Below are 20,314 nucleotides of genomic sequence, written 5' to 3'. Positions count from 1 at the left end.
TACAATAGCAGTCACATATATCACATGGATCCTCTCCCTTCCAGCGAAAAAGAAACCAAAAAAGAAACACATAAATCATAGAAAAAAAAGACTATAAAATACACAACAAAAATAATAATCCATGAATAAATAACAAATAAATAAATATCTTAAATAAAAATAATAAATCAGAAATTATAAATGTAAAATACATCGTGATGTGATGTAGCAGCCGTATCTATTCTCCAGGTAAGAAATAGTCAAAGAAAAAATAAAAAAAAATAGATCCGGGACCACATTGATCATTTATAGAGGATGATTATTTTATACATGCCCAAATAAAATAAAATAAAAATAAATAAATATAAATAATAACAATCAGAAGACTAAAACTACCCCCCTTCCCTTTCCATTCTGGGAACTGATCAATAAAACACAAACTTTTGCTAAAGTCTTTTATTTTTGTGGTTTAAATTCTCACTTCAATTTTTTTTAATTCTTGAAGAACATAATAAGCTCGGACAACATAGATCGCACTCATTATAAGAAGCAAAGGGTTATTATATCAAAAATTATTATTATTAGTAGAGAATTACAGGAAAACCTGGTTTGGAACCAGAAAAAATACAAAACAGATATAGATACATAGACACAGGACGAGGTTCTTCTCTTATAATGATTTGGAAAGTGTCATTTCCCCTAATTCTTATGTCTTGCTTTCTTTTATGCGCATAACAATGTTTTGTTTGGGTTTTTGTTGTTGTTGTTGTTTTTTTTTTTTCTTTCCTCTGTTTAATTTTACAAAAAAATGAAAATAAAGACTAATATCTTACAAAATCAACAACAAATGTTCATGGGAGAAATGTCTGCAGGTCTGTACACAATACATCCAGCTCAGTCCACAGTGCATTATCCATCAGGCTTCAGGATCACTTTGGATCCCATTGGTCCTTCCTTATTGGAGTTTTCCCACACACATTGGAGTTCATTAGACTCATATCCTAAAGAGTTTGTATGGATTAATGAGTTGTCTCCTGATTGTTCTCTAGGAGCACTGGATGGACATGTAAGGCCAGTTGAAGCTACTTCCAGATAATAACATATCTCTGATGAGGGTTTCTATAGGGGTCTTACCTACCAAGCGCACGAAGAAGAGCTGTTCAATGACTGAGGAGGAGACGGTGCGCAGGGAGGGCAGCCTCAGCAGAAGTTTACCGAACCTACTCGGTTGGTTTGGGTACTGGCTCCTGACATATTCCTCCAGAGCACACTGAGACTTTTCCTGTAGACTCTCAATGTGAGCAGCGTCTGAAAGGCCACAGGCATCTGCATAGGAGCCCACCATGGAAGGGAGACAGACAAGGCACAGCATTAGTATCTAGCAGGGCCTCTACCCACACACAAACTTGCAAAAATGTAAAAAAAAATTACTACTAATATAACAATAATGATAAAAGCTATAGTATTTACATTTACTGAGGTGTGAATAAAAGTTACTATTATTATAGATATATCATTTAAGCATATAGTACACTGTACAAGTAATAAAACATCATATACTTAAATATTATATATATATATATATATATATATATGTATATATATATATATATATATATATGTATGTGTATATATTACATGTAGTCGGCTAGCATTATGGTTAGCACCGGGTCATACTCCACAATCTCACACCGCCCCATTAAAAGTAGCAACACTTAATTCACATTGAGTTTTATAAAAAAAAAAAAAAGTTCCTTTTTAATGGCTGTATCCTGCACGTGGACCCTTTAAATCAATCAGCCCCCTGATAAATGAATCTATAAAATTCAGACGGATGCCGGGGGTGGAATATGCAGTAAAATCACTAAATAAATAAAACTACAACGATCAAATCTGCCCCGACTACAACGGCGCCGCACCACAGTACACATGCTGTACATACAGGGCACTCATTTCAAACACTCATACTCACATGACCTTTCCAAAATGACAAATGAAAATGCACTCATCAGCTACAAACATTAACCCGCTAGTGGCCACAGATTGAAGTGAATGCAAATCCAATAAAACCAGAATTTTATGTGACTGGCTCTAGAATAAAGCGCTGTCGGGGAGAACATAAGCTGTTTGTATATAGGTAGGAAAAGTGGGGGAAATAAGATAAAGGGACACTGGACATTAATATTCCGGAGGATGAAAAGATTTGCTGTAATTACATTTATTTTGGCAGATCACTCTCTAAATAATTATTTTTGCGCCCAAGGCAAAATGCAAATAAAACAAATGGCGGCTCAGAAGCTGTAATGTGCCTTCAGATGTGTGTAATGACCGGCCTTGTACTGCTTAATAGTCTGTGGATTGTGCCTATTTATCTACCTATTTACCTGTATATCCATCTATTTATAATATCTATATATGTCCATCTCTATATTTTGGAATCTATTCATATATAGTATCTATTAACTATTTATTCATTATACCTGCCTATCTATTAATAATGTATTAATCCATGTATTTAAAATCTCTCTATTTTTATCCTGTATATATTATCTTGGTCTTACTTTACATTATATCCATATAATATACTTCTAACACCAGCATTAGAAAAATCTCTAGTCCCCCATAAAATAGTGGTAGGGAAATGTGTGATAATTGCTCCTGACAACTCTCCTAGATCTGTGTGTTTCCTAGACTTCTCTCCAGTATAAGCAGAGATGTCAGTGATGACGTCGCAGGATGTAATCACATCATCATCCTCACCACCAGTGACTACACCCCCTGCTACATATTAATATTAATGTACACATGATGATGTTATTCTAACATGTAACATCTCATTCTGATGAGTATCTCAGGGATTATTGCATTGCTTCTATATAACATTGTGCTGCCATCAGATATGGTGTGAGTGTGTATAGTGCCATGTTCACACCGGATAACAGGATGAGTTTGGTTATATATGAGCTACATACATTAAAAGGAAGCACTGGCCATAACCTAACCTCAGCCTACAAGAGGGGGCAAATACATTCCAACAGGCGAAGCTTCACCCACTTTTACTGAACTTCCTAGAAATTGTGTTTTTAAAAGTTGGGGGGATTCTTAGTAAATTTCTTAGGGGCTCTATATGGGGTGTGACGATATGTAGTGCTATATTATATTATATTACATTATATTATATTATATGGTTTATTCAGAGAGTAATGGGGAACATACTGTCATTACGCCTCCAGTGCCATCCCATATACAGTAAAGGATGATAAAGTGCTTCCTCTATATCGGATGCATTATTTCTCTATTGTATGGCGGATCTTTCCTCTATAGGTCCTGATGACAGCACATCCTCCATGCAGGGAATGCACACAGAACCCCCATGCATTGCAATGAGTCCTCTATAGAAATGATGGATACTAATGCTACATTACAATATTGTGCATGTAATAATAAGAGCTTGGCCCTGCCTTGTCATCATTATCTGGGAACCTTGCTCTGTTATTGAGATATGTAATGCATAGGATGATGTGACCTTACATGCAGGTTCTCCTCTGCTTTGTTTACATGTGGCTGCATTCAGCTCTCATTAAAAATGCCTTGTTCTTGTAATAGACCCAGTTTAAAGGGCTGCCCTCCACCATTACCTCTGAGATTGCTATTCTATCACTGGAGCCTATCTATCTATCTATACATCTATACATCTATCCATCTATACATACATGCATGTGTGGAGCCCCTGGCTGCTCTCAATTTGCTCTATTTTTCAGACATTCTCTTAAATATTTAATAGGAGTATGGTTTCCATAGCAAAATGATTTATTACTGGAAATTGTGCTGGCTGTTTTTTTTTCTCTCCCTGCCTTTATATATCAGAAATTGTCTGAATCACTATCACAAGTGTCTGCTAAAATCACCATCTTTACAGAAATGGGGATAAATCGCTGGATAATAGGGATAATAGTGGTGGGATGGATGTGTATTTTATGGCATTAATATGGGCTTATCACTTGTACTCATACACATATATACACATGCAGCTTCCTGGGTGGATGCTAGAGCACAATCCAGTTTTCTAGAGTGACAGCAATGTTGGCACCATTCACATCTCCAATGATGGCAGAGGAATCCCTTGTCTTGTGGGGGTGAGATATGGCTGAGGAAACATCCCAGCTGGGATCTGACTGGAGCCAACTTGGGATGTGTGATGTACAGTGTGCAGTGTTGTATTACTGGGCATGGAGTGGTGATGCCCATGATTATGTGATGTACTATGTACAGTGTATTGCTGGGCATGAGGTGATGATGCCCATGATTATGTGATGTACTATGTACAGTGTATTGCTGGGCATGAGGTGGTGATGCCCATGATTATGTGATGTACTATGTACAGTGTATTGCTGGGCATGAGGTGGTGATGCCCATGATTATGTGATGTACTATGTACAGTGTATTGCTGGGCAAGGAGTAGTGACACCGATGATTATGTCATGTATAGTGTATTACTTGACATAGAGTACTGATGCCCATGTTATGATTAGGCGATATACAGTGTTGTATTGTTAGGCATGGAGTGATGTTGCCCATGATAATATGATGTACAGTGTGCAGTATATTACTGAGCATGGAGTACATGATTATGTGATGTACTGTGTGCAGTGTATTACTGGGGCATGGAGTGGTGATGTTCCTTATTTTTTTTATTGTACAGTGTGCAGCATTGCTGGGCAGGGGATAGTGATGCCAGTGTTTATTATTATTTGATGTACTGTGTTCAGTATTGTATTACTAGGCATGGAGTGCTGATGCCCATGTGTATGATTATGTCATGTGATGCCCATGATTTTATAATGTACAGTGTGCAGCATTACTGGACAGGGGATAGTGATGCCCATGTTTATACCCCTCATACCCGCAGGATCACTCACCTGATGTGAACAGGACGATGGCTTTCAGGCAGCTGTATTCTGCAGAGTCTACATGCAAGGCCTTGAGCTTCTCCACCTGCTCCTGGAAGATTCGGATGTGGTCCATGAAGGCCACCACTCTGTCTGCAGACATTGGGGATGCATGGAGGCCAGCAGCTGCCAGTAGAGGGGCCACATGAAGGGGCATGGAGCATTGGGCTGCATTCAGCACAAACAGCTCACTCCAAGTCAGCCTGAGCAGAGCCACCTGGTCAGTGATCTGCAGGTCGGGGAAGAAGGGGATGTTCCGGGCCCACTCCACCGCACTGAAGAGGAGCCGGGCGGCCAGCTCGCAGATGTTCTCTATGCCCATGATGTTATTGGGCTGCATGCACTGGCTGCCATAGCGGGACGTGGGGTAGGGCTCAGCCCGCAGCAGCAGGGAGATGTATCCGGACAGGTAGCAGTGGCCATTCAGGGGGTCGCCATTGCTCAGGGCGTACTGGCCAGGGTTCGGCTGGGTTGGAGGCATTCGTCCTCGCTGAACCGCTGACAAAAACAAAGAGAAAGAAGAGGAAATGTGCAACCAGGGCTGGGAATCATCAGTCACAAATACACATAGAAATATAGATTCTGCTCATTTTATATGTGTAAATATTTATCTTCTATTTCATAAATAGTAAACACAGAACGACAAAGCACCTGCACAAAAATCATGCACACTGCAACGTAACAACACTGGAAATACAGTCACCTCACATCACTACAATACCAGCAGCAGCAGCAGCACAGTGACATGCAAGCAGCACATGGAGAGACCCTGGGAAGGGAGGAAGATGGAAGATGGAATAAATAACAGGAGGATTCCCATAAATCTCAGGGAGCTTGTGCTGTGTGAAAGTGAAAGTAATATTTAATAGGAGATGATGATAATTGTAATAATAATAATGTGTAAAATATATCGATACAGATAGGAGACCAATGAACTTACTATAGCTAAACATAGTGGGGATGAAGTGATGTAGCAGTCAGTGGGTGCAGGTGGCAAGGCTTCCTGTGTGTGCCATGAGTGTGCCTGGAGAGTGAATGCCCACAGCTTAGAGATGCTAAACACTATTCATTAACTGCATGGATGCTGAGCCTATTTATGCTGCAACTTAGAAAGCTGACCAAACTGTGTGATGTGTGTGCCCATGTGTAATGTGTGTGCCCATATATGATGTGTGTGCCCATGTGTCACATGTGTGCCTTTGTATGATGTATGTGCTTGGGCTGCAAGTGCCAAATAATCTCCTGCCATGTCAACAATAATACACAGCATGGGACACTTTATTTTACATCACTATGAATAAATAGTAAGGAGGCAGCTCCTCTATTCCCACAATGTACCCTTGAATTTTTAAAAATAGTTTTTAATTTTAAATAATTCGAATAGTAAATATAAACTATCACAACCTCTAGGACATTAAATATCCAGAACATTACTTTTTTATTATTTGGATTCTCCTTATTTTACTTTTAGGGATTTACCTGCCTGGACATTTATAGGAACATCTAAAGGCAATTAGGAACATAATGAAGTGGCTGCACTTTCCTAGTAATGTACATTACAATCCACCCACTTCCACCATTATTATTACTGTGGTCAGATAAATCCTGGAGACAATATAATGTCCTGTCGATGATGTGAATGGCTCATTAATTATATTGTACATTTCCCTCCCAAATTATCCCTATTTATAATAAAAATTGATGAAGATACCAGAAGCCCTGTACATGTAATAACACTGTAGGGAAAGTTCTCGCGTGTAAAAGATTATAAGACAAGGCCAGATCTCGCCTAGGACTCTGTGATATGGGTGACATGGGTGACACACATGAGGGGTGCCTCTGCTGATGGGTGCACAGGTTTATGTGAATGTGTGGGAATTGGTAGAAAACAAAAAGGGATGGAATAAGCACATGTAAGGAGGATGAGCATCCAACATCCCACAGCATAGACAAAACACACACCCAGGGAGCTGGTGTTATTAATATTAATAGCATAATAATGCTATGGCGACTACTACCCCCAGCAGACATACACACATGATGGGCACAGAAGAAATATTCACCTTCCCTCCTCATGCCCACTTTCAGGCACTTCTTGAGGCGGCAGTACTGGCACTGGTTCCGGTGGTGCTGGTCTATGGGACAGTTCCTATTGGCACGACATGTGTAGGTCAGGTTCCTCCTTACACTCCTCTTGAAGAAACTTTTGCAGCCCTCGCAGGTGAACTGGCCGTAGTGCTTGCCGCTGGACTTGTCCCCGCACACCACGCACTCGATGTGCTGCTGCTGGCCCTGGCCCGAGCCCTGCTTGTCTCCCGCCGCGCCCGGGGTGGACGGGGGTCCCGGCTGGCTGGGGGTCTGCGGGGTGTGGGGGGCTTGCTGCTGCTGCTGCTCCCGTGCAGGCTGCGCTGCCCCCGGGTTGGGGCCTCCTGGGTTCCCCCCGGCCACGTCTTCCTGCGGATCTCTCCAGCTGCTAACTACCATTGCCATATCTCGGGCCCAAAAAGTGCTGGGGAGCGAGGTCTGGGGGGATTTTATTTTGGAGGAGAAGAAGAAGCTGGCCGTCTCTGCCGTGGTTGCCGCTGATGGGAGCCGTTTCCTTGGATTTGCTTTGCAGGGATTTCCCCCCTTCTTTGCACAGAGCAGAAATGTCTCCTCGGGAAGAAGAGCCGCCGGCCAGAGGGGGGTGTCGGCACGGAGGAGCCGGGCTGCTGCTGCTGCTGCCGACCCCCCTCCCTGTCTTGTCTCCGCTGCCGCCTGTGATGACTGCTCTCCGGGCTGCAGGCTCTGGCTGCCTCTGGAGGAGGGAGCAGCGTCAGATCAGGCTGGGGAGGCGGCAGAATTGTCACCCCAGAACAGGCAGGGAGCACACACAGGACGGGCAGCTTCACCCTCTGTGCTGCCGACGCTGCCGACTACAAGAAATCAACACTCAGAAGCCGACGAGGGATTGTAAGTGTCCAGGGGGCCACATCCAGGGCAGCGCGCAGCCAGCCATTCAGAGCTGATCCTTGGAGCCGGAGCCAGAGGTTGGAGACACTTCCCCTTTCTCTCCTTTGATTTTTTTTTTTGTTGGTTGTTGTCTCTTTTGCTTTTATGATGTCAGGAGGACAAATAATCCTCGATCTGTCATTAGAAGAGCAAGTGCCACATTGTACCAGGAAGAAACAAAGTAACACAAGGAACAATCCAAAAGTGTGCAAGAAATGAGAAATATCAGCAGCACCTTCCTCTTCTTCTTCCTCTTCTTCTTCTGCTGCTTTATTCCTGGAGATGCTTTACAATCATCATCGTGTTGGAGCTTTCTCGATTTCTCTGAAAGTCAATGCTGGAAGCTGATGTCCTCTTGATGCAGAAAAAAAAAATCAGGAAAAATTGCGATAAAAGTCTTTGCCTAGGAGGATGAGGAGGACAGTGGTGGCTGAAGGGTCTCTATGCTGGAATGGAGTGAAAGAGGTGAGGGGTAAAAAAAAACAAGAAAAGGAAAAAAAAAAACACACTCACTCAGTGACACAGAGAGACAGGCTCATAGAATATGCAATAAAGAGAGAGAGGGGGAAAGAGAGGGGGATAGAGGGAATGGCACACACAGAGGCACACACAACAAATGAAAGCCTTATAACAGGGAGACTGGCACAGCAATGCTTCCGAAAGGGGGATCTGCACCAATGTCTGTATATAGTGAACTTTGACACTACTATTGAGAGTGACACGTTTCTATGGAGATCTCTGCCTTATATGGAGCTCATGTCAAGGAGCCAAGCGAGGGGCTGCTGGCAACTGATAATCAAAGGCGACTGACTGGTCAGAGCCCCCAAATGGGGGGGAGAGGAGATGGGAGGCAGGAGGCTAGCCAAACCTCCTGCTCTTCATTGGTGGATGTGACTGCTGCTGCTGCCTTTCTTCCTTTCTCTCCTCTCTGCCTTGTTACCTATGGCTGGGGCTGCAGGGAGGGGGATGAGATTAGGGGAGGGGGTGCAGTGACAAGCACACTCTTCATTCACATCCCCTCTACCAGAGCTGATTAGTATGGGGCGTCTATGGGCTCAGCACAACAAAAATACTCCACTTGGGGTGGCGGTGGGGGGATAGAAATTAGGAGAAGTTGGAGAATGAAGATGTAAAAATCAAGACACCATTTAGATTCATGTCTTCAGCACCCCCCTCCCCCCTCATCCCCTTTCTCACAAAAGTCCCAAACTTAAAGGAGAAGGTGCAAAGCTTGCAAAAAAAAAAAAAAGTAAAGCAGCTAATATCAAGGGAATTACTGACTGAATTTCACTGAATTATCTCCCTTTACACCAACAGAAGGTCACTAGGGTCTGTATTACCCCAGTCTGGCTTCATATAGGGAACAATAGGTTATCAACAGGCATTGAGATGACTTTATGTGTCATGGTTCTTTAAAATAAAATTGATATAAGCCTTGTGTGTGATCTATACATAACTGATCCATCTACATATCTATCCCTCTATTACACATCTATCTATCAATCATCATCTATCTAGTTTATAGATGTCTATCTATCCATCTACATTATCTACTGTATGTATCTATTATATCTATTTATTTCATATCTACCTAGGAGAAGTTATGGATAAAGTTGCAGTGTGGTGCAGGCATGGAGCCAGCCAGCATGAGCAGCAATGTTACAATAATTCTTAATGAAACAATGCTAAGCTCTCTTTTTGTTGTCTGGGAAGATCAATGCTCTGTAGAGGAGTCCCAGGATCAGGCCTGTGTGCAGTCACAATTGCTGGATGGGGCTGCCATCTAGCGTACAGTAAGTGAGCACAGCATTATGATCATACAGTAACTGCATGGGGATGGATGACTGGGAGACACACTCACCTTGCAGCAGCGCCAAGCATGAGCTCAAACTTTCCTAGCACTGAGTGTGAGTGTGTGCCCTGCTGCTTGGCAGCTTAAACACTCTGCACTACTTTCAAACCCCACTCTGCTGAGCAGCAGGCACATAGCCCCCTCTCCCCCAGTCAGTGACATCGGGGGGAGGGAAGGGGTCAACTGAATCCATTAATGACAGTTTCGGATAATTTCCAACCGAATAGTTAACGGCTATTTCTTGCCCGAAATAATGAAGAGATTGTGAGTGGTGCAACTCTGCCGGCGCCCCCCATTATTGCAGGGAGCCGGGTGGTCGGTGGCTGCACAGAACCGCTGTCCGCACCCAGAGTCGGTTCTTGTCTGCAGAAAAGGGAAACGAATAAGATTAAAGAGGACAATAGGCGGCAGCTCCTTGAGTATCACTGCAGACGCTGCTGCCGACCCTCCCGACGGCCCGACAGCCGGCTCCACCGCTTCTACTGCACAGGACGCGCGGCACCGAGCACAGCGCTACAGCCCAGCAGCAGCCCAGCATCACCAGGAGCGCTCTCTGGCAAGTACCCAGTGCTCTCTCCATACGCCCGGCTGTACCTTCACTTGTTATTTCTTCATGCTTTAGCTGCTTACTTTATGGCACATGACTTTATAGTAGCTGATCTCATATATATATATATATATATATATATATATATATATATATATATATATATATATATGTATATATATATATATATATATATATATATATATATACATCTCACATAGCACACACATTCCAGTCCCCTGTAATATAGAAGGTAGGACACTAGATGGATCAGTGCAATGCATGAAGACCCAGATAAGTTGGAGTGAGAACAGTCACTAATGAGGCCATCGCTGCCTGCATTGTACTATTTGCCACCTAATGCAAAGATCAATGCAAGTCCCTGTTATGTATGTGATAGTGTCACTTGTAAAGGAAGATACACAGACAACAGTGACAGGGGACCTCATGCTGACCGGGTCCACTGTCCCTCATTGTCTCCAAGAACTTTATGGGACTAAGATTTCAGCTCTAACATGTGCTGCCTCAATACAGTAAACTTTCCCAGGCAATCCCAAGTACTTTGCATCTAATGCTAAACTGTATATGGACTTCTGTGTGTTATTATCCCTTTAATTATTACACTACATACTAATGATTGTGTAATAAATATATATACATTATACAGATCCCATATATTGTTATTCATTTTTATTAATGCTCAGTGTCTACTTATCCATCCCAAGTATATGAAAACAGATATATCTATATGTATTCCTCAGCTTGTGATATAATTCAATACAATTGTATTACATTGCAATTAAATAACAATAATTGTAAAAAAACCATTATATATTGTATATATTTATTGTAGATAAAAATCAGACCTTGTGGATAAGTTTGCAGTGAATTAAGCCTCCATGTTTTCTACTTATTAGGGAGATAAATATCAGGCTCCTCTTCTTGTTTAGAAACATTTTTCCCTAAAAAAAATAATATTAAATGGAAGCATCAAGCTCTATTTATTTTTTTTTACAAAACTATTCACTATATTGGTATTGTTATTATCGCTTTATTTCTCACGGCTCTAAATTAACATTTACAGTAAAAAGACCCAATGTAACATAAAAGATGCCCCTCAAAACTTTTTCCATAACTGCCTCTCCATCTATATCATATGATGCCATATCATAATGTCTCTAACAAAACCTGACGTGTAATCATCAATCCAGACAGACAGTGATGTAACTACATGAATATGGAAATAAAGTTATTTTCACCTCCATATGAGGAAATATAATATATAAACCTAAAACTATTAGGAAAAAACAAAGGAACCCGCAAAAATATTCATTATTTCGGTATCTCCTAGAATATGTATATATACATATAGTGGACACAGCGAAATGCAATGAAATATATGAACTTGAGTTATAAGCTATAAGAAAGAAATGGTGGTTACAATGTGACAGTAAAGAAGCTGAGATATTATCTATAAAAGTTCAGGGAGTTATCGGTTTGTACATTTACAATATTTTTATGGAATAATTGTTTGTGTAATTACATAATTTTTTATACTATAGTGAATTCTATATTAAAGTCAGTTATCTATTTAATTACAACCTTTATCTTTTATGTTTTCTATCTATTTTGTATTATCCATGTAAGTTTTATTCATCATGTTCTGAGTTTATCATTGCATTTTTATTTTTTTTTTAACTCTAAAAATGAAGAAGCCATTCCCGGTTCAGTTTTGTGATCCCTTGGCTGAAACTTACATGTGATTTCATTGCAATATCTCAATTAAGAAGAGTTCTAGCAATGGTTGCAGCGATTTTCCTCTCTCTGGTTGCATACAATAACTATACCTCTGCTTTGTGTGCACTGCTATTCTCTCTCTATGGGGGGAGGAAAGTGTGGCTAATTTAGCAGAACCAGTGAGCTCCTAAACAGCTTGATGTGTCCCAACAGGTCCCTGAACAAAACCCCCTATATCTGACACAGCTTTTAGTGCCACTGTTCAGTGTGTGTGTGAAAGTTGTGGAGTTAACCCCTTCAGCTGGACACTGCAAGGGTGACATGGAGAGGTCTATTGTAAGATCTCAGGGCTATTCTAAGCTCAGGTTGGTGTGAAAGAGAGGAGAAGGTCACTTGAAGTCTCCTTTCAAGTGCTCCCATTTTCTCTCTGGATCAGCAGCTCTGAATAGACACCATCTAATCGCTCTTAATAGAAGAAAAAAGTCTGCAGCCACTAAAATACCCCATTCTCTGCAAATGCATCTACACGGTGAGAATACAATTTTGTGCTTTTCTAAAAATAGGCTTTAAATATCCAAACCATATATATTATAAAGACAATATACAAACTCATACATAATCCAAAAATAATATATAAACTCACACAAGTATTAATACAGAACATTTTATTGCATTGCATCGAGCAAATTAGATGAATACATTGAATAAAATAGTCATTTTGCTAAATGTGGATTTGCTAATAACAGAGAAGCCTCCACAAGAGGAGATGATGCACAGTTCAGGAGAAAACTAATGTTGTGTTTCTTTTGTAGGTTCACAAGTTGATGGTAAAAGTCCACAGAGAGGTTGTAGGTTTTGTCCTGGGAAAAGCTGTAAATTCCTGGAAAAGTTTACTTTGCTGCTAAGGTGACAAATCACAAACTGAGCTTTCAAACTTAATTTATTATGTGAATTTAGTTTTTTTTTCTTTAATTTTTAATTATATTTTGAATGTACCTTTATTAATCCTATTAGCTTTTAACGTGAAACTACTTAAAAAAATAAAAAAATGCAAAGTAGATGATTAAAAGCATTAGTAATGTAATGGCCACTGATCTCTTGGCCGATATGTATGCTACTAGTAGTTATCCAAGTAGTCTTGTGTAGATTTACTTCATGTAAAAGCAAGATATATATATATATCCAATATATACCTCTACGCACAGAGTTAATCTCGGGAGTTAGGTGTTTAATACTTTCCAATATTTCTCGTTTCTATTTCATGATAATAATCACAAAGCTCAATTTTATTTATTAAGTAATTTATAATTATATAATTTTTTGTATTAATCTCTTCCAATCTGGTTCAGTATCATCAGGATTTCCCCTTGTAAAACTTCTCTTCTACTTTATCTCCTTTTTATTTATGTAAATGCAGAAATGAGCCTGAAAGCAACTAGTTGGGTGTAGTAGTTTAGCAAGACTAATTGGAGACAATGGAGATAAAATGACTTTTCCAATTAAGTGCTGGTTGGAGTTTAGTTAGAAGGACTGTCAACCCTGGCGATGGGTAATTGCTTTATTGCTCACTAAACTATCATCCACTTAGAACATATGTGCTAATTATTCTGTCCGGCCTCAGAAATAGACACTACAGATCTATTAGCCCATATAATGTATATGGTAGTTTCAGGCAGGGGGAAGCTATCACATCGCTAGGAGGGAAATGCCAGATTAAGAAGGGACTGAACATCTGACAAACCTCTAGGACAAAATAGTAGAGGATTGTCTCAGTCATATCATGTATGGATATAAGTATGTAAATGTGGGATTGGGTAGCCTATATATCTAGAAGTGATTTCATGCTTTTATTTAATGCTGACTAAATACTAATCATGGTGGGCAGAAAGTTACAGTGGCCAGGCAAGGGTTAACCCTAGAGGTGAGTGTTCTGTGGTCGGGGCGGGACAGGGGCTGTCTCCCGTCACTCTGATGTGACGCTTCTGTTTAAATAAACACTTAAATTCCAAGAAAACCTGAGATTTTGCAGAAGGGGCTGCTGATGTAATAACAACAACTCTGGTGTGTACAAAGCCTGTCTCTTAAGTCATTCTTCTCATCACCTCCATGTGCTGGAAGGGGTCCCCTGCCTGCCACATGGTAATACAGATGCACCTCTTTCACACCCATGTGATTTGCAGACAGACAGGTGCATGGAGCCACCGAGGCAGATACCTCAGGTGTCTTCAGAGAGAAAGGGAAACATATTGTCAATTAGTGGGATCAGGTTATTCTTTGTTACATTCTAGATGCTGCATTTTACTCCAGATGTAGCCAGTCTTGGTGTTCAGTTTAGCAGATTAAAGCTAAATGTGATGTGTGCACCTAAATATTTATATGAGACTTGGACTTTGGGGTATTTTAGCAATAACACTTTTATGTCAAAGTCAGTGTGACAATGATGTATATCTTTAAGTCAATGATATATATTGTTCCTCCAAATAGCCATTGAGGTAGATCCCCTGCAGTCCCTCCTGTACCATTTCTGAAGGATTGTACTAACTCTCAGTAAGTCCTTGGTGGGGGACAATGAGTGACTAGTATAGGACCTGCAATGTCAGTGTAACCTCATTGGAGCCAACAAGAATATGGCTTGGATGAGTGTTTTTCCTTTTTATGACAATTAAGGAATCTTTAGATCCCAGAAAATGGAGAGTCACGAAGATACAACTATCCATCATATAACTTATAATAATAAACCAATGAAATGATAATCTTAAAGTGTCTGAATTTCCAGAAGAAAATATCATCTTTGTGTGTATTTTATGTAATATATTTGTTTTCCTTCACAGATCTGCTCCATGATGTAGATCCATGTATCCCATGTGAGATGAATGAATATCTATATATGGTAAGAGAATCTCTCCTGTATATTGTTACATAGAGCCAGCCCTTCCCTGTACAGTGTGACCTGCAGCTAGTTTACTAGTTCAGTGCATACACACTTATGTTTCTCGCAGTTTTTTTTTCTGGTCTGAATTTATTAGACAACTAATAAATATAATACATGTTATTTTATATATATATATATATGGATGAAACATATGTTAACTGATAATTGTAAAATTGTGCAGAAATGATTGAAACCCGTCCTATGTACATTACATGATTGATAAAACATAAACGCTAGTGTGAACACGGCCTTAGCTGCATGGCATTCTTCAGCCATATTCAACAATATAACCTGATGGGGCTAGACTGTGTGCAAGGTCAGGTTTTTCATACTGCAATTTTTCATGCTATGTTCATACAGTACATAATTCATTATTTTATAATTTTTTTTTTTTTTATAAAATCATCAACAGCCTTACAGGGAGATAACTGGAGTTACTAAAAGTTCACCACAATATGATTTCTTAGAATGTAGCATAAATGAAATGGTGAAATCAATATGATTATACATTAGAATGGATCATATGGTATGTAGATATACTCTGTCCTCATGCAGGTTGTTCTTGTATCTACCTTATGGAAGTCTATACTTGCAGTCCTCAATTGTACAATGGATAACATTGTGCCGCTGTCTGCTCTATATAAATAAACAATAAATAATAATAATAACAACAATAATAATAATAACAACAACAACAATAATAATAATAATAACAATAATAATAATAACAACAACAACAATAATAATAATAATAGTGTAAACTCACTCCAATACCTTATTCTAACTTTTATATTTTACAAAGCCAAGTTTCTAGAGTCTTAACTGATGACTCATGAAAATAAAATGAATAAAATTAACTGAATCTCATATTCTGCACAGATAAAATGGGTCTACTGCACATAATTACCTTTAAATTAGGCAAAAATCTTTGCCCATCTTGTGGAACCTTTCACATACTTATTGACTGCAGGGGTCTATCTAATAGTATAGATTTGTACCATGTTTGTCATAGAGAGATCAGGCAATACTTTTTGAGGCAGAGTATATTTGATGGAGAGCCTTCGATATTATTAGTTCTCTTAGATAGACATGATATTACGTTTATCTAAAGCAGAGATAGAGTGAAATGTCCCGGCTATATGGGGCCTTGTTACTATATGGGACTGGGGGTTTAGCTGTTGCTGGACATCTGTAGCCCCCAGAATGCACTGGGATGGATGATTACAGAACTTTAACCATCACTTCTCAGTTAATAATGTAAAGTTATGATGTAATAATTGCTAAGACAATTGATAAGACAAAACTGCTGCAAAAAGACAGTAAGTGAATTCTTCTCTAGACCAATTCACACAACGCGTTTTATACGTTTTTAGTTTCATGTCAAGCAATAAGATTCTATAAAGTAAATGCAACTCTACACATCAGAACGTCTCCCAAAGCTGCAAGTGTAAAGACAAACAGATGTTATTCAGCAGTTCATGCGCATTTATACTTAATGTAGAACCTGAACTGTTGCATAACTCTTCATTACAACCTTTTATAGGAAAATTATATTATTCATATTATATATAGCTCCAACCTTGTATTCTACCACACAAAGCTCCTTGCAAAGCACCTCTTAAGTTCACACTGCCATTCAAACCTCCGTTAAGAAGTAAAGGTTTACCGTATCAATTAAAAATCCCATTGACATCGTTGTAAAATTTCTAAATAAATAAAAAGAAATAATTCTCTATTTTTATTGCGCCATCATATTCCTTATTGTTGTGTGTAGCTTATTGGGGATATAAGACATTACAGAATAACATATGAAACTCATATGAAACTAAATGAAGCTGGAGGTTACAATCTTGGTGATAATGTATGCATATAGGTAAAGAATTGGTCAAAGAGTCATTGTACAGGCGGTCCCCCACTTAAGAACACATGACTTACAGACGACCCCTAGTTACAAACGGACCTCTGGATATTGGTAATTTACCTAAACCTTAGGCTACAATAATCAGCTGTAACAGTTATCACAGGTGTCTGTAATGAAGCTTTATTCTTAATCTAGATTCTTATGACAACCCAACATTTTTAAAACCCAATCGTCGCAAAGACCAAAAAAATTCTGTCTGGGGTTACAATTGTAAAATATAGAAATATAAAATTCAACTTAAGAACAAACCTACAGAATCTTGTACGTACCGCGGGGACTGCCTGTAAATGCTACATACTCCAGAAGGGCTGAAGTTATTATTGGGGGGCAATAAGGCTGCTGTGTCATATTCTCTTTATAAATGACCCAGTGGATGGAATAGGGAGTAAAGTGTCTGCCGTCACAGATGATACAAAACTTTGTAGATCCCCCCCCCCAAAAAAAAATAGATTGATTGTAAAAATTACAGAAAAAAAGTTTAGTAAGCTGCTAAATGGGCAGGAACATGGCAGAAGAAGTTCAGTGTTGATATAAATTGTTATCCTGAATTTGATGTTATCTGTTATGTTCTGTTCGGCAGGTATCCGTTATCCATGCAGTTTTTTTTAATGGAAAAAATTACGGAGGCTGCAGTACTTTTTTTTCCCTTTAAAAAATGGATACTTGTCTAACTGAACATAAAGGATGATATAAAATTTACATTGATGTCAATGAGATTTTTAATTCATACGTTAAACCTCAGTTCTTTCGTTTTTTTTTAACTGAGGTTTGAACCACAATGTGAACTTAGCCATTTATTGTAAAGAGAGGCCAAACTATGATACTGAAGCTTCAGTTCACAATCAAAGGGAAAGTGTCATCAGAAAATCACCGATTTATATGTTAAACTTATTTTCACTTAATTGTTGATGATTTAAAAAAAAAAAAAAGATTTATTTAATAAAACGAATCAAACGAATCCTGCAATTCACACTGTGGCCACTAAGTGTAATAATAGACAGACACATCTGTAGGGGTTTTCTATGCAGAGTCTCTAGTTTACATCCCAGACTGGATTACAATGGAAGAGCCCATCTATAGAAAACAGCGTCATGACATTCACTAGTGACGTCACAGACCTTATACACTGTACTGAGCATGTCTACAAAACTTTATACCAACCTCTAAACCTCAATGTGTAATGTTTAACACTAAATAAAATTATAGAGCTCCGGCTGCCCCATAATCATGGGCAGAATATAGAAGGAAAAAAATCAACAGTCTGAAAATAAAAATCAATTATAAAAATTTATAAATTATGTTATCTGGTTTTAATGAGTCAAAATGAAAATTAGGAAGGGCTCGGGAGGGGGGGCATTACCAGAACCCTTCTGTTTTGCAGCTTCACGGGCTGTTAGACTGTCTCTTGCTCCCCCTGCTCCTTTAGCACTGCCACCCTCCCTTTTACTAATTTAATCTCACAGAAGCAGAGGAAGTGGAAGGGGAACTGTTCCTGCACAGTGTAACAGCCTTTGAAGCTAGTGCACAGAGGGGTTCTCATTACACCCCCAGATCCCTTCTGGCTCATAAGCATCATTTTGAAAGTTGATTTTAGAAGGAAGGAGCCCATGAATACCAAATATAAGATTTATGCGTAAGTGTCCCTGGTTTACCCTGCTTGATTCTGATAGTAGATTTCCTTTAAATACTTGTCAATTACTTTGAACAGATTACAGCAAATGATTCATAGCATAATAACTGCTTTAACTTTCAAGTTAAAACTTTACAAATGAATATCTTGTTTTTATAACTGTTTACCATTAATAAAGAAATATCAAACCAAATAATAAACAAATGGACGAATTATATCAACACACGTAATTGAGTTAAGTAATGAAAATATTCTGTAATTAAAGTTCGGAGGTTCGATATAATGAAGGCAGAGCAGAAGTAAAAAGAAATAAACGGGGTTATATTTTTGAAAACTAGAGATAGTTCCCAGGTCGGTGGAATGTTTGTGTTTGTTGATATGAAATGGAGTTTATTTGCATTGGAAATTTAATATATAAGGTTTTATTGAATTCTCTGGAAGTCCTGGACAATATTTCAGCCACTTTTCCATGTAGAAACATTGCTATATGTAAAACTAAATGAAATAGTTGTACAAACTTACATACACATGGTAAGCTTTACAAGCAGGAACTTACACTTGTATTTTATGTTATTTTTTTTATTTTTATGTAGTGATGTCATTTTCACCTACTGTCTATGTGGGGACCCAACCTTCCTGTGCCACATGTCATAGCTAAAATAACTTCACTTAATGGTAAGTTTTAATTTTTTTTGTTGCCTTCATACTTTATCTTTATGTTTCCCTGATATTTAAGTATCTTCAAAAATAATTATTGCCATTTTACAGATGTTGAAGGTAGTCATAACTTATAAGTCTGGTGCCTTCATGTTATAACACTATTCTCCAAATCACTTAAGATACATTCTTACTATATATGTCCAAATGTATAACTATAAAATTAGATCATTTTCTTTATGTTTCTTTTTAAAGCATAAATATAAAAACAATATTATTTATTTTGGAGTATTATTATTTTTAGATTAGTGCATAGACATCAAATAATAGTTATATTTAGGATTTTTTTTTAACACAAAGTGAGAGGAGGAAAACATTAAGATTAAAAACAAAAGTTGAGGGCGCGATAGAATATTCCTTAAAATAATAACAATAAAAAAGGTAATAATAACAATATTAATAATAGAGGTAATAACTGTTATTTTCTTATTTTCCCTTCCAAATGAGTGTAAATGTGTTTTCGTACCTATTTAATGTGGGAAGACAACAGGAACAATTAAAGATATTGTTCTGTGGAATATAATTAGAATTATTTAAGTGTACTAATACGGAATGACAAGTCGCTATGCGGATGTGGATCCTGCAGAAAGAAATAATTTTACATTAATGTACATACATTGTTTTAGGAATAAATCACTGGCGCTTCTATTAATTTTGTTGTCTGAGTGCCTCTCAAGAAGAAGAAGAAGAATACATTTCAATTTGACTGGATGTTTTCAGTACAAAAAAAAAAAAAAGAAGAGAAAGAGAAAGGGCTAATGGAAGTCCAAAGGAGGAAATGAATAAAATATGAGAACATGGAAATACTCACACATATTGTAAATGGGAACATAATTTGGAATCAAAGGATATGATGACGAATAAGAACCAATTGGCCCATATAAACTTCAAGGCTTGCTTACAATCACAGAGAGGTCACCATGCGAGCGCACACAGGGGCGTAACTACAGTGGTAGCAGCCATAGCAACCGCTATGGGGCCCACAGTGTCAGGGGGCCCCACCATCCAACCTGACACACTAAAGAGTGGAGGACGTGCAACATTATATCCATATTATGC

At 38.7% G+C, this 20,314-nt stretch overlaps 1 protein-coding gene and 1 long non-coding RNA gene across 5 annotated transcripts in view; one reads left to right on the top strand and one right to left on the bottom strand.

The window, feature by feature from the left end:
* Positions 1–716: 716 nt before the first annotated feature.
* NR2F1 (nuclear receptor subfamily 2 group F member 1) lies at positions 717–8,818 on the bottom strand. Of its 2 annotated transcripts, none has more exons than XM_072139556.1 (3): positions 6,992–8,818; positions 4,899–5,426; positions 717–1,305 (listed from the first exon to the last, which is right to left on the bottom strand). In XM_072139556.1, the coding sequence occupies exons 1-3, from the start codon at positions 7,416–7,418 to the stop codon at positions 1,025–1,027; spliced, it is 1,236 nt and encodes a 411-aa protein (XP_071995657.1). In that variant the 5' UTR covers positions 7,419–8,818; the 3' UTR covers positions 717–1,024. The 2 variants fall into 2 exon arrangements, with proteins under 2 accessions (XP_071995657.1, XP_071995663.1); XM_072139562.1 differs by lacking the exon at positions 6,992–8,818 and adding an exon at positions 5,869–6,233.
* Positions 8,819–9,699: 881 nt separating this feature from the next.
* The window catches only part of LOC140120583 (uncharacterized), a 45,836-nt gene continuing 35,221 nt past the window's right edge, over positions 9,700–20,314 (top strand). Inside the window, exons 1-4 of one of the 3 annotated variants that reach the window (XR_011853892.1) lie at positions 9,700–10,327; positions 12,868–12,961; positions 14,887–14,945; positions 19,132–19,213. This is a non-coding gene — a long non-coding RNA (uncharacterized lncRNA). The remainder of the gene's footprint in view (positions 10,328–12,867; positions 12,962–14,886; positions 14,946–19,131; positions 19,214–20,314) is intronic. The other 2 variants (XR_011853895.1, XR_011853888.1) reach the window with 2 other exon arrangements.

The sequence above is a fragment of the Engystomops pustulosus genome, chromosome 1 (assembly GCF_040894005.1).
Source record: "Engystomops pustulosus chromosome 1, aEngPut4.maternal, whole genome shotgun sequence".
Taxonomy (NCBI): domain Eukaryota; kingdom Metazoa; phylum Chordata; class Amphibia; order Anura; family Leptodactylidae; genus Engystomops; species Engystomops pustulosus.
This window is presented reverse-complemented; position numbering and strand designations above follow the sequence as displayed.

Bases quoted from the DNA above. Each gene is read 5' to 3' on its own strand.
- NR2F1 (XM_072139556.1), bottom strand. From the start codon at position 7,418: ATGGCAATGGTAGTTAGCAGCTGGAGAGATCCGCAGGAAGACGTGGCC. The intron at 5,427-6,991 runs GTGAATATTTCT...TGTTTTTGTCAG, and splicing joins AGTGGGCATGAGGAGGGAAG to CGGTTCAGCGAGGACGAATG. The intron at 1,306-4,898 runs GTGAGTGATCCT...GCTCCTATGCAG, and splicing joins CATCGTCCTGTTCACATCAG to ATGCCTGTGGCCTTTCAGAC.